The 14,193-nt window shown below is 39.8% G+C and overlaps 1 protein-coding gene across 1 annotated transcript in view; it reads left to right on the forward strand.

Annotated features, from left to right (window-relative positions):
- The window catches only part of LOC126483935 (uncharacterized), a 46,675-nt gene that overhangs the window by 29,948 nt on the left and 2,534 nt on the right, over positions 1–14,193 (forward strand). Inside the window, exons 5-6 of the mRNA XM_050107218.1 lie at positions 226–376; positions 10,416–10,480. Coding sequence (XP_049963175.1) covers positions 226–376; positions 10,416–10,480 — 216 coding nt within the window. The remainder of the gene's footprint in view (positions 1–225; positions 377–10,415; positions 10,481–14,193) is intronic.

The raw sequence follows: 14,193 nt of genomic DNA on the forward strand, positions 1-14,193 counted from the left end.
GGGGCACTGTCTTGCACAGTCAGATATATCGATCAGTATATCTCTCTCTTGGTAATGGTTGAACACATATAGAAAAGTTTCCTTACATAAGTTCTGCAATGTATCTCGCCGTTTCTCTGATTTTATTTTTAAATCTTCTAGAATGTGTCAAGTATGTATTTTCATAACCAACCGACTGCCTTGTTTTAACCTCAAAATGGTTCTAATTTGTGTGTTTCGTCACAGGTTCGAGATGGTGTACTGGACGCGAGGCAGATCCTGATGAATATTCAAGCGGACGCGCACTTTGCGGGCAGGATGGCCTCCGTCTACGGCCAGAAAATCACCCTCGACATGGACCGGCTATCCAACGACGTGGAAGCTTGTGTCACCTCTGGTTAGTGACACGTTTCAGCCTTCGCAGCACCTCTCTCTCACACGAAGTTCGCTTTTTTAAAAGTCATGTGTCTGTCATAGATGCTGCAGCTATTTTTTCCTATCTTGCGCCAATCTTTTGACCCCCTAGGTAGCTACTGTATCCAACATCCTCTGTAATCAATTTTTTGCATATTCTACTCTTTATCTGCCTCTCCCTTCTCTACTGCTCATTTCAGTGCCGTTCCGCAGCAAATGCCCCATTAACATCTCCCTTCTTATAGTAAAAATTCTCTATAGAGTCCTTTCCTCTCGCATTCTTTGTAGTATTTAGTCCTTTAAACCATTTTCTATATCACTGTGTTAAAATAGATCCTGCGCTACTGGCCGACGTGACTCAGGGATACTCGTACCACAGCTCACTCTGCTGAATGTTGCCGAAAGCGTCGAACTTTTCTCCTACTGCAGGCTTAATTCGTCTTGGCGCCACATTTGATCACACGTAGTTAAAAGGAGATGATAGAGAAACTCTAAATAAAGTGAGAATCGGCTACAGACACAACTGAACATACAGCTTGTTCCCAGAGGTCCTTGAGTTTCCAGTTGGACTAATAGAATTAATTAATTAGAAGACACGGGAATGACAGGCAAACGTGCATTATTGTAGTTAACCACCAGTTAAGGGACTGGCAGACAATGTTCGGTCAATAAGAACAACACACAAAATGACCGTAGGAAAATGTGAATATGGAAAGTGAACAGCAGGCCGTTGTGGCCGAGAGGTTCCAGGGACTTCAGTCTGGAACCACGCGTCCGCTACGGTCGCAGCTTCGAATCCTGCCTCGGGCATGAGTGCGCGCGATGTCCTTAGGTTAGTTAGTTTAAGTAGTTCCAAGTTCTAGGGGACTGATGACCGCAGATGTTAAGTCCCATAGTGCTCAGACCCATTTGAACCATTATGAAAGTGAACACAGAAAAAAAAGAAAAAAAAAGAAAAAAGAAAAATGAGGGCGACTAAGACAGATTCTGTTCACTGACTGTACATCTGCTGCGTTCAGGCTTCGGTAATACGTATGCGGTAATTCCCAGATGTCAACGCAATTCGAATGTGTCAATTCTTTTATCTTGAGAGCAATGAGATTGTGATGTTGTTACACTTATCTTTCTTGGAAATTAATTCGTAATACATTTGGCATTTGACTCCATTTGAATCTGGAAGTCTTAATAACTTCGTACACAGTTACTTTGAAAATAAGGGTAATAATACAAAGTAAATTACAGGTAAACTGTAACATGCAGTTTCTGGAGTTTCAGTAAAATTTACATGTACATAATGGCTTAGAGAAGAAAATGTAACAATGATGCAAAGGTTTGGAAAAGTCAAAACATATAATTTCTGCGTTCCCTGTATAATATGCACATCTTAGTTTCCTTTCTTGCTTCTCCATCAAAACCTGAGCATGTTAGTGGATGATCTGAATCACTAATACCGGTTTTATGAATCGACATTCATTCATTGGAAATACTCCTGTCCTGTGTAGATACTGGGATACGCAGTCATCTCCGGTTGTTAGCTGAAAGTTGGCCCACTACTTTATCCTCCATTTATTCCCGAATAGCTCCCAACAGTCTTCTATGCTTTCCCAAATGCTTCCTTTTACATTACTGGCCATTAAAATTGCTACACCAAGAAGAAATGCAGATGATAAACGGGTATTTATTGGACAAATATATTATACTAGAACTGACATGTGATTACATTTTCAAGTAATTTGAGTGCATAGATCTTGAGAAATCAGTACCCAGACAAACCACCTCTGGCCGTAATAACGGCCTTGATACTCCTGGGCATTGAGTCAAACAGAGCTTGGATGGCGTGTACAGGTACAGCTGCCCATGCAGCTTCAACACGATACCACAGTTCATCAAGAGTAGTGACTGGCGTATTGTGACGAGCCAGTTGATCGGCCACCATTGACCAGACGTTTTCAGTTGATAAGCGATCTGGAGAATGTGCTGGCCAGGGCAGCAGTCGAACATTTTCCGTATCCAGAAAGGCCCGTGCAGGACCTGCAACATGCGGTCGTGCATTATCCTACTGAAATGTAGAGTTTCGCAGGGATCGAATGAAGGGTAGAGCCACGGGTCGTGACACATCTGAAATGTGACGTCCACTGTTCAAAGTACCGTCAATACGAACATGAGGTGACCGAGACGTGTAACCAATGGCACCACATACCATCACGCCAGGTAATACGCCAGTATGGCGATGACGAATACACGCTTCCAATGTGCGTTCACCGCGATGTCGCCAAACGCGGATGTCGACCATCAAGATGCTGTAAACAGAACCTGGATTCATCCGAAAAAATGACGTTTTGCCATTCGTGCACCCGGGTTCGTCGTTGAGTACACCATCGCAGGCGCTCCTGTCTGTGATGCAGAGTCAAGGGGAACCGCAGCCATGATCTCTGAGCTGATAGTCCATGCTGCTGCAAACGTGGTCTAACTGTTCGTGCAGATGGTTGATGTCTTGCAAATGTCTCCATCTGTTAAGTCAGGGATCGAGGCGTGGCTGCACGACCCGTTACAGCCATGCGGATAAGATGCCTGTCATCTCGACTGCTAGTGATAAGAGGCCGTTGGGATCCAGCACGGCGTTCCGTATTACCCTCCTGAACCCACCGATTCCATATTCTGCTAACAGTCATTGGATTTCGACCAACGCGAGCAGCAATGTCGCGATACGAAAAACACTAATCGCGATAGGCTACAATCCGACCTTTATCAAAGTCGGAAATGTGATGGTACGCATTTCTCCTCCTGACACGAGGCAGCACAACAGCGTTTCACCAGGCAACGCCGGTCAACTGCTGTTTGTGTATGAGAAATCGGTTGGAAATTTTCCTCATGTCAGCACGTTGTAGGTGTCGCCACCGGCGCCAACCTTGTGTGAAAGCTCTGAAAAGCTAATCATTTGCGTATCACAGCATCTTCTTCCTGTCGGTTAAATTTCGCGTCTGTAGCACGTCATCGTCGTGGTGTAGCAATTTTAATGGCCAGTAGTGTATTTATTGAGTTTGCTTGATTCAGAACTGTCTCGTGAATTAATTTCTTAAGTATGTCAGGCGGAATGGGATGTTTGTTAGCTTGTTGATGTGTTCCTTGTCTGGCCTAGAGGTCAGCCGGTGAGCAGTCTCGTTTCAGTCGATTGATAAAAGTGAAGGTATCAACTGAAATACTACTTCTTTATTTCTGTCGATGATATACTTTAAGGCGTGTCTTATTTCAGTTGTCTCATTTCCGTCGATTTGTAAATGTGAAGGTATCAACTGAAAAACTATTTCTTTATTTCTGTCCGCGACATACTTTAAGGCGTGCCTTATTTCAGTTATGGGTGTTGTTTCTGTGGAGTAGTTTGTTGAGATAGCCTCAACGGCTGCTCTAGAATTAACCAGTACCGCAGCTACTGTAAATAAGTTGATTGTGTTTATAAGTTAATTGCTAGATGGAGTGCACGAATTTCACCGTCAATGCTCCTCATACGTTGCACGAGAGCGGAGTACTGAGAGAACAATTTGATGTACACCTCGGCTCCAGTGTATCATAAATCTTTGATCCATTCGCATACATTATAAGCCATTCTGATTATGCGTATTTTTGATTTAGCACCGTTGTTTGCCGTTGCCTTTCATATCGTATCTGCAGTTTTCTTCTTAGTAATGTTCTCCATTGCCTATAGAGTATCCATGCCCTTTTAATGTAAAGGACTGACAAGTTATTTGGCACTCTCTGTAGTTATATCTGTGTCTAGGTTGTTCAGTAGCGTTTCACATGCTCCTGTTGTTGATGTTTGTGTTTTTCAAGGAGCTAGGAAAGCAGACTTCTGTCCAGTTTGCTTTGTGTGATGATTTCATTTTGATGAATGTACATACGACTTGCTTCTTTATTTTTGTTGGGTGTAGTTTTGACTGTTTCGTTATGAGGCTAAGCGTTTGATCCTGGTTTCTCTCTAATGTGACTATCAGTTATTGTGCTGTAGAATGAAATTTTCACGTCCAGATTTAATAACAGATTTCATTTATATATATTGAATGTTTTGTTTATGCTGTTCTGACTGCATCTTCAATTTGGTACAGGTGGTCCCTTAAGGACTTTCATTTTTTTTGAATTTTCTTTCCTTAATAAAGTCTGTATGGTTGGTGAATTACCTAATACTCCACTTCAGCAGCTTTTGATTTGCTGATGATTATTTTACTATCGAAAGATGATTATTGCAGGAATCAAATGCCTTATTAATCGTTTTTCTAGTTTGCGCTTTTTGGCCAGTGGCCCATATTACGATTTCGTATGCAAACGTGCTCACATTTATATTTTCACTCTTCATCAGCACTCCAGTCAGGCCATTTAATTAGATGTTAAATAGTTACAGCTTCTGACTTGTCCCTATGGTATTCCAGTTTTGTTTGGTTTTTACCTCGTTTGTACCTCATTCTATCTTGTCTTCGGCCAATTTTGACTCAGGAATCTTTTTACTCTACCTAGCATGTTTCCATATATTTTCAATTTATTCACATTCCCTGGACAAATTAATATGACTACTTGAAAAAATTCTGAAAATAACGTATAATTCTTTGCATAAATTTTTATGGGTTTTTATTATGCCAAATATACTTGGTTAATGCAAGGACATATGCCAAAATAAAAATAATCCACCTTTATGGTTTTTATTAACATTTAGTCAAGGACGTGTCTTTCAAATGTTGACTGTGAATACAGTGAAATAGGGCTCTTTTACTCAAATTTATTTCAGTTGTGAAGTGGTCTTTGGCCACTTACCTTTTTAGCAAATCCCAAATTTTCTCCGTCAGGTTCAAGTCAGGAGAATTCCTGGTCAGTCCAGTAGAGGTGCATTTTTACTCTTCAGGAAACTCATCTTGCATGAATACTGATTTTACTTGTTTGTTGAACCAGTTTCGAAGTAACTGAAGCAGACGCGTTAGTAGAACGTTGTACTGCTACAGTCTCAATGCTCCTTAAACTATGTAGCCCTCCCAGTCCCTTACTACAAATTACAGACCAAATTGTGACTTAGGTTGGATGCTCGGTATTCTTTAGGACACAATTATCACTGTACTTTTCTGAAGGCTTTCTCCTAGTTGACTTTGTCTTGTCACTGTAGCATACCAGTATAACAAATTGTTATGATGTGAAATGAAAATGGAATATTTTTTTATAAGAGAAAGACAAAATATTTAAAAAAAACTTATTGAGCTCGAGACATCCACAATGAAGTTCCTGTACTTCTTTGCCCATCGAATCGTTGATTCATCATCCTGGTGTTTTACCTAGGTTTACAAACTGTTCTGCAACCCTTGTAGGTCAAGTCAGACAGTAATCTGTGAACTGTACTGATAGAGATGGAAGCTTCTGCATCTTCAAGTTTCTTTCTGATGGCGCTATTTGTTGCCGTGCTATCTTCCAATAATATATTTTGCAAGTGGCGCATGCTATGCGTGCTATGCAACTTATTATTATAATCAACAAATCAATTTTTAGAAATTCTGCATTTTTTTGTTATTTCTCGTTGAGAGACATTAGTTTCAGTCAAGAGCCATTTAGCAAGTCCCTATTTTGTTGATGAAAGGTCTGTAGCTAATCCCATGTCTGAAAATATACAATAATTGGATTAGGTTTCCTCAAATATTAATTTACAATGTAAAAACAACAATCGTGCTCAGAAAGGGTTCAAATAAACTAAAACTACTTTTCGTACATGCCATGAATAAAAATATTTATTTAGAGCCAATTTACTGTTTAATTTTTGATAATTGTAGGTGACAACAGAAAGTGTTGGGTATATGTATCTTCTTCTAGAAAACCAAATGATATCAGCAATCCAACAACGACAAAATAAAACAACTGTTTCATGAAATATCCTTCTGAAAGCATGCAAATAGTCTTAAAAAATACTTAAAGTCTTTCTAAAAATCTTTCTCCCTTTGAAATTACATAATATTACGTCATTTCATGAATTATCTTATGTGATCTCATTAATTTGACCAGGGACCGTAAGCTTGCTGTTCCACATGACATAATGTGCTACTTGAGGAACAACAAATCTTTGTAATGAGCTCTGCTTTTTATTGAATCCTGATTTGACGTTTTATATTAGTTTCATAACTGAGTTTGATGTGGGCATGTTATCTATGAAACCTGCTTGCTCCTCTTCTAGGGTTTCCTGAGTTTCAAGATTCAAGGATGGAACTGAGTTCTGCAGTTATCATTTTTCAAAAGTTTTGGCCTTTAATGATGTCAATGAGTTTCATTAATAGTATCTGAAGTCTTCAATTGGTTTGTCTTGTTGAGGATTTGTATGATTGTAGCAGGTTCGAATCCTGCCTTGGGCATGGATGTGTGTGATGTCCCTAGGTTAGTTAGGTTTAAGTAGTTCTAAGTTCTAGGGGACTGATGACCTCAGAAGTTAAGTCCCATAGTGCTCAGAGCCATTTGAACCATTTTTATGATTGTAGCAACTACCAATCACCCCCCCCCCCCCCCCCCCCCCACATACACACACACAGATTTAGTGGTAAGAGGGCCCAGTGGACAGCCTGTCAAAAACTGAACACTGGGTCATTTCACCACTATACCCTAAATGTTTTAAAAACTCATGGTAAAAGATTGTCTGGTTCCTTTTTTTCCCTGGCCACAAAGGCTTTTATGTTTTCATTGCACTATAATTCATTATTTAATCAGTTCTCTCAGGCTAGGGAATGTGGGATTAAAAGTGGTACAAAGCTTCAATGCATTTAAGAAATGACGTTGTAGAACCACAAAAACTGCTGTAATCAATAGTTATTAACAGACAAACCATTTTCAAGTCACAGATTAACACTACATTGAGCTTGTGGTACGACTTTGACCAGGTAGGATGCTCTTCACTGGAATGGTACATCTATTCGAGAGCTGACTATGAATACTTAAGGCAACAGACATGTGTGTATGTGGCAGATGCTGCGGATTGTAGGCAACTACGTAACTGACTCAGAAACTTTCTCTGAATTGCTGTAATGTTAATCTGACGTTAAAGTCATCACTTGTCCGAAACTACTTGTCTGTGAATAAACATTTTTAAGCTGTGTCTAGTGTAAGACTTTGCGATTTTGAGTTCAAGGAAGTGTACTGTTTCTTCTGTTTCTATTTCTGTAGTGAACTGAAAGTTGTAGCGTAAGCCATTTATCTGCCTGTATTAATCGATTATACATTCTTGAGGTTTCTCTTTGAGGCATATGATATTGTCTACATATCTGTTTGTATTATTGCTTCAAAAATTTCGGTTTCAAAGTGATTCATTAGGATATCTGCTAGTGTGTATGAGATTGAGCTGCTCATTGGGAGCTCCTCCATTTGTAAACATAATGAATTCTTAAATTGTCAGTCGATTTGCTCAGTGATTATTTTTACGATTTTTATCAGTTCTACTATGGAGATTTTTGAAATTTATGGGTTTCCTATCTTTTCTTTTTTGATGTTAGTTGTTGTCACCAGGTAGGACTCAAGCGTTTGTGTCACCGAAAGATATCAGTTTTGCAGTAGATAGGATACATACATCTTTTACTTTTGCATTAATTCTAATAAATTTTTATACTTCTGTTGTACCCCAATTAGGAATGTTGAGTTAAGTATTTGTGTGCAAACTTTGCAGTATGATATGTGGGAGCACTCTTGAAGATGATAATTGGTCTCATCAACGTATTGTCTTCATGTATTGTGTGCTGGATTCTGAAAACACACACACACACACACACACACACACACACACACACACACACACGCACACATGCACACACAGCATAAGTGAGGAGCAACAGAAGAAATGTATGCAAATATTAACAAAATTTGTTTTTAGGTAGAATTGAAACAAATGAGCCCTCGATCACAATTATTTAAATCTTATTGACCAGGTTTCAGCACTTCTAAGGGTGCCTTCATCACAATTAGACAATTAGAATGGCCTATAACATAGCTACAAATTTATAGGAAAAGATATTTTTATCTATAAAAAGTGTAAGTGCTGACACACAATGAAAGACAGAGGCAGTACTTACATATCACTTATAGAATAATTAACAGATCAGAAGGGCTTTAGTCACAAAATATATAAAAAAAAAACCTGTGGCTGTACAGGTACTAGCAGCCCATAGTGGCTCGCATTCACGCTTTCCTTTTTTATATATTTTGTGACTAAAGCCCTTCTGGTCTGTTAATTATTCTATATGTGACATGTAAGTAGTGCCTCTATCTTTTATTGTTAGTCAGCGCTTACACTTTTTGCATAAAAAAGTGTTTTCCTATAAATTTGTAACTATGTTTTAGGCCATTTTAATTGTTTAATTCTGATGAAGGCACTCTTAGAAGTGTTGAAACCTGATCAATAAGACTTAAATTATTATGACCGAGGGCTCATTTGTTTCAATTCTACTTTAGAAGCGGTCGCTGAACCAAGAAGACATGTTTTAAATCTTTTTACGTACTGTAGTGGCAAACTATTGATTTCAAACATCTATATTCATCAAATTATTGGTATACTAACTTAACCTGTTAATATGATCGCTTGCAGTTCTGGTAGCTCTGCTATCAAGTCATTCAAGACATAATTTTGTGAATCAAATTCAACTGTCGAAACTGCACCCCACTTATTCTGTGCCGGTCGTTTACAATGGAGTCCCCAGCACTACTGTTGCCTCCCTCCCACCCCCACCTCCATACAATACTGTCTACAAAGGTGTGGGCCATGGTACTTTGCGTGCACTCCGCGCACCAGTTGACAACACTGTGGGGCTTCTTCAAAGTATCCGCAGATACCTCACATGTTTGTGAATTGTTGGCACCAGTATATTATTCTCTTAATTGATATATGCATTATACAGCAATCATTAAGTATATCATGTCGTTGTTAGTTCCAATGAGTCGTTTCATAAATCCATACGCCTTTATATTGCTGCAATTTAATTCTTATGTTTCAGACACGTTTCACCTATTCTGTTAAAGACATCTTCAGCGGACCAATTTACTTATACGTCTGTCCTGTCAAAATCACCGTTTCCTCTCATCTGGTCGTTGGTTGGAGAGTGCACTCCATTCACGAAAATGTAGCACATATTCGTAGAGAGAGAGCTTCGGGTTTTCATATTTTCGTACTCCGCTTTTCTTTACCTGAATGGTGTGAAACATTACACTGCTTATCTGGCAAGAACTTCAGATTCATACTACAAGAACTGTGACCATTTTTGTCGCAGCACTGTTTGTGTGGGGTGATTAGTTGGAAATGTTTGTGGGGGAGAGGGAGGAGATGGAACTATTTCCAGCATACGCCATACATCTAAGGGCAACCTTGTCGATATTTTTCGTTAGTTTCTGTGCCAGCATATCCTATACGAAAATACGAAGACGTAGTGTGCGTACCTGTATCTCTGGGTGTGAGTAAAAGACTGAAGTCCTTGACTTGGTTGACGTATGTTTCATATAAAATCCTCGTCTCAGTGATATAATAAGAACTTTCTCTTGTGTTCACGTTTCAACTTTGCGCGTGGAATCTTAGACATCTTACTGCAGATTTGATGTAGCTTACTATCCAGGATGCTACAGACCTATGTAAAAGGCAGTATGATCACTGCCCTCTTTCACTCTGTTTGTGTAAATCTCAGCACAAGTGACTCTTTCGGAAGATCACTGGCTTGCTTTGAAATATCCTGTTATGAATTCTTTAAATTCTGATGTCTCAAAGTCATAAATCAGCATTAGGGGAACACAACGACACTAAACCATTTTTTCAGATTTCGTACTCTTATACGAAGGCAGGATCATGAGCTATGCATCAAAGTGAACATCCTAACTCGTGTGCTGGACATAATATACAATATATGACGCAGCACGCATGTACAACAACAAAAAATTGACGATACATAAACTAAAATTTTTGGAAAGGCGGTACCATATGTCCGTCAGCAGTTATGATTTCAAATGTTCCTTAAAACTAATGTTTATTTCTGTTGCAGAAGAGAATCCTGACTGTGATACAGTCTACAACCAGTTCAAGTGCGTCTCTGATTTAATTTCCAACGTAAGTAACAAGCTTCTATTTAGCATTTTAATTTTGTTGTTTTTTATATAGCTCGTGTTTAATTACTCTCGTTACATCTGTTCTACACATGAAATAGTGCAGAATACGAAGGGCGTTCAATATCTATGCGACAAATTTTTTTCTGAAAGCAGATTAGTTTTATTCAGGATTCCAACACACCATGTGATTCTCCACTCTTTTGGCTACAAATCCATATTTTTCAATATAATCTACGTTCAATGCACCCTTACTGGGAAGGTCAGTATACCCGCATGGTATCACCACTCTACTGGCCGACGTCAGAGCCACCGTCTTGGTACATCAATAACTTCCCAATCATTTTCGTGTTGCTTCCCGAGAAGCGCATTCTTCCTGAACCAAACAGATGGAAGTCGGATGGCGCAAAATCGGGGCTCTAGAGTGGATGAGGAAGAACCGTCCAATGATGTTTTGTGAGTTCCTCTGGGGTGTGAGATCTGTGTGAGGCCTTGCGTTGCCATGGAGAAGGTGGAATTCGTTTGCACTTTTGTGATGACGAACACACTGAAGCCGTTTATTCAATTTCCTGGGGGTACCACAATACACTTCAGAGTTGATCGATGCGACGCGATGGAAGACATCAAACAGAATAACCCATATAGAGTCCCAGAAGACCGGCACCATGACTGTATCTGCCACTCCATCGACTGCCATTTAGTTTGCGGTCGAACTGATGAACCCAAGTTTCACCGCCTGTGCTGATGTTAGACAAAAAATTGTCACGATCAGCCTCTTAACACGCAAGCAGCCCCGTACAGATTGTCCCTTGTCGCTCCTTATGTCTTCTGTTAGGGTGCGAGGAACCCAGGCCTCATACACATTTGAGTAACTCAACTGGTGGACGAGTGTGTCAGCACTTTCAACAGAGATATTCAGTTGAGCAGCGAGGTTTTTGATTGTGACCCGTCGATCACCTCGAATGACAGTGGCCGCACGTTCGAACATTACGGGAATCACAGCTACGTGTGGCCTGCCGGCACGCGGGAGATCGGATAGCTCTGCTCGACCTCGTTACAATGATGACAGACACCTCGCCCAATGACTCACCGTGCTTTTGTTCACTACCAGGTCTCCGTAGACATTCTGCAAGCGCCTGTGAATATCTGTGATGCTCTGGATTTTCCCCCAAAAGAAACTCAATGACAGCTCTCTGTTTGAAACACTCATCCGTTACCGATGCCATTTTGAAGGCTACGTATAGCGTCATCACCTATCGAAACTTCATGAAAGTATTGGGGCTGAAGCGGGAAAATTTCACCATGCACTACAACAAATTCTGCATTTTTTTCAACCGAAACTGAACGAGAACAAAATGTGTTGCATTACTTACTAAGTGCTCTGTGTATGTTAACTCATAAAAATAGACTACAAAAATGTCATTTTTCACACTTGAATTGAAAACAATTTTTAAATATTTTTATGTCCGGATTCCATTGCTCACATAGTGCTGGTGGAATTATTAACGATTTGGTTTGCGTCAAGTCCAGCAGTAGTTGGGAAAACAGACAATGTTTGTGAGAAATGCGACATAAGGTCAGATTCGTGTAATATTATTATGCCACTGACAGCACTGTTTGATTTCCTGTGTGGTGTAATACCACTCCGTCCGAGGCATACTTGGACTAAAGGCAATGAAACATGTCTTAATGTCTACAGGTGACCACGAATTATGACGTCGATATGGATTGACAGACGAGTCATCCCCAGAGCCATGATGGTCTACACAATTCGTTTTCGTGTGCTGGCACACTACTGGACTAAGGCTACACGTAGAAGTGCCATTAAGCGCACCACCATTTCCATACCTCTGATGTACCACGAACTATGTGCGGAAGTCTGTTGCCAGAAGTACCCCTGATATCAGACTTCAACCACTTCCACCTAAGATGCGTGACATATGCTCCACTATGAGCAACTACTTCTCGCTATCCATGCATTCGAAAAACAGGAACATGTAACGGTCTCCAGCACTCCAACACCTGGATTGCCAAAGACTCCGACGGCTGTGTGCGACGGTGAGGAGGAGAGTTCTCATCCTCGCACAGAGATGGCACTGATATCAATCAAATTTTGTTTGTGTTACATTGGTATATGTTACATAATTACGCCAGGCAAGTGTGACCCCATTGAGTGCGTTACTTCAGTTTGCGAATATTCTGTTCAAAAGGGTGAAGTGGAGCGCAGTGGCGTCATAAAGTTCTTTGTTCGGGAAAGTTTATTGCTAAAACATACACTGTTGAGACTAAGGATCGTCTCACATGTATATAAAAATGTCGAATGTTAATAAAGTTCGTTTTATTTAAAAAGCTTTAACAGCTACCACGTTAAAAATTCGGAGGTATTTCTTCCCAGCACGCTCTCATATTAGGACTTGTTTTCAAAAAGTATATATCATATTTGAACCTCATTTTTCCACATATATTAAAGTAAGTTTTTCAGTTATGGAACATTTTATTCTTTTAGGACTCGTTTGTCCACTTCTTGTATTTCTTTTTCCCATGCTTTGCTACAGATCTCAGGGTGGTCAACGCTGACTGAGAGCGGTAGTGTAAGGACCAAAGAGTTTTTTGACCGTATACGGAAATAAAAGAAATTTATTCGACACTTCCTGGAGCACATGTTACGATTACATCGCAGCTTCTGAGAGTACACAATTCAATGCTCCAATCCTTCAAAGTTATCCATGAGTGTGCTTCACTTTTGAGATGACACTGGACAGAAAAATCCAGAGGTCGAGGTACAGGACCTGTTCGACCTATCCATCTGGGGCCATGTTGACGCTTTACATGTCGTCTTACATCAGTAGCAAGACGTATCGTTGCCCCATCCTGCATATACTGAATGCACCTGCTACATAAACTGTAAAGATGCAGCAATTGCAAGGGTTTCTCATAAACACATATTGTCACTTAACCATTCCGTTTTTAATAATTTTAAAATTTGAATTTGTTAGTGTTCTTAATTTCTTGTTTTACTTATACACCCTACAAGCCCAGTACAGTTTTTACATATTGTACTCTTTCATTTTACTGCATTTGTAAAATTTTATAATTGACGAATACATGCAGGCCTACAGACACGACAGCTTACGAACTTATGACAAACGTGTTTTGTTATGAATAATATGACTTCTGGCAAAGTGGCTTACTTCACCTCATATTTTAAATATATGCTACTGTGCTAAGCTGATTTTGTGCGTATTTTTTTGATGATACTACTATGGCTCCGTTATATTAGGACATGTTTTAAAACAGGTATACCTCGTCACATTTAAGCACATTTTTCCACATTTCTCAAAGTAATACTTTTCATTGTGGCATATTTAATTGCTTTAAGAAATAGACTGCCCACTGTTTGTATTTGGGTTTTACGTGTTTTGGTGCAGATATCAAGATGGACATTTCTGACCGAAACCGGTATTCTAAGGACCAAGTTCTGTGGTCGTAGACTGAAAGAAAAGAAAATTTTACTGAATTGTAAGGTCTTTTCTAGGCTTACGAGATGATCTCACAGTGTATGAAAGAAGTGATACCTCAGTGGAGAGATAACTTACGGTATTGCATCCAAATGTTAGAATGACACCAGGAGCGCCCCCTACAGCGGATCCAAGTGTACAGTAATGTGCCACAGTAGTATTTTCTTTCTTGTAAAGGTAGACAATCATGATTAAAACT

This window comes from Schistocerca serialis, chromosome 6, assembly GCF_023864345.2.
Source record: "Schistocerca serialis cubense isolate TAMUIC-IGC-003099 chromosome 6, iqSchSeri2.2, whole genome shotgun sequence".
In the NCBI taxonomy this organism is placed as follows: domain Eukaryota; kingdom Metazoa; phylum Arthropoda; class Insecta; order Orthoptera; family Acrididae; genus Schistocerca; species Schistocerca serialis.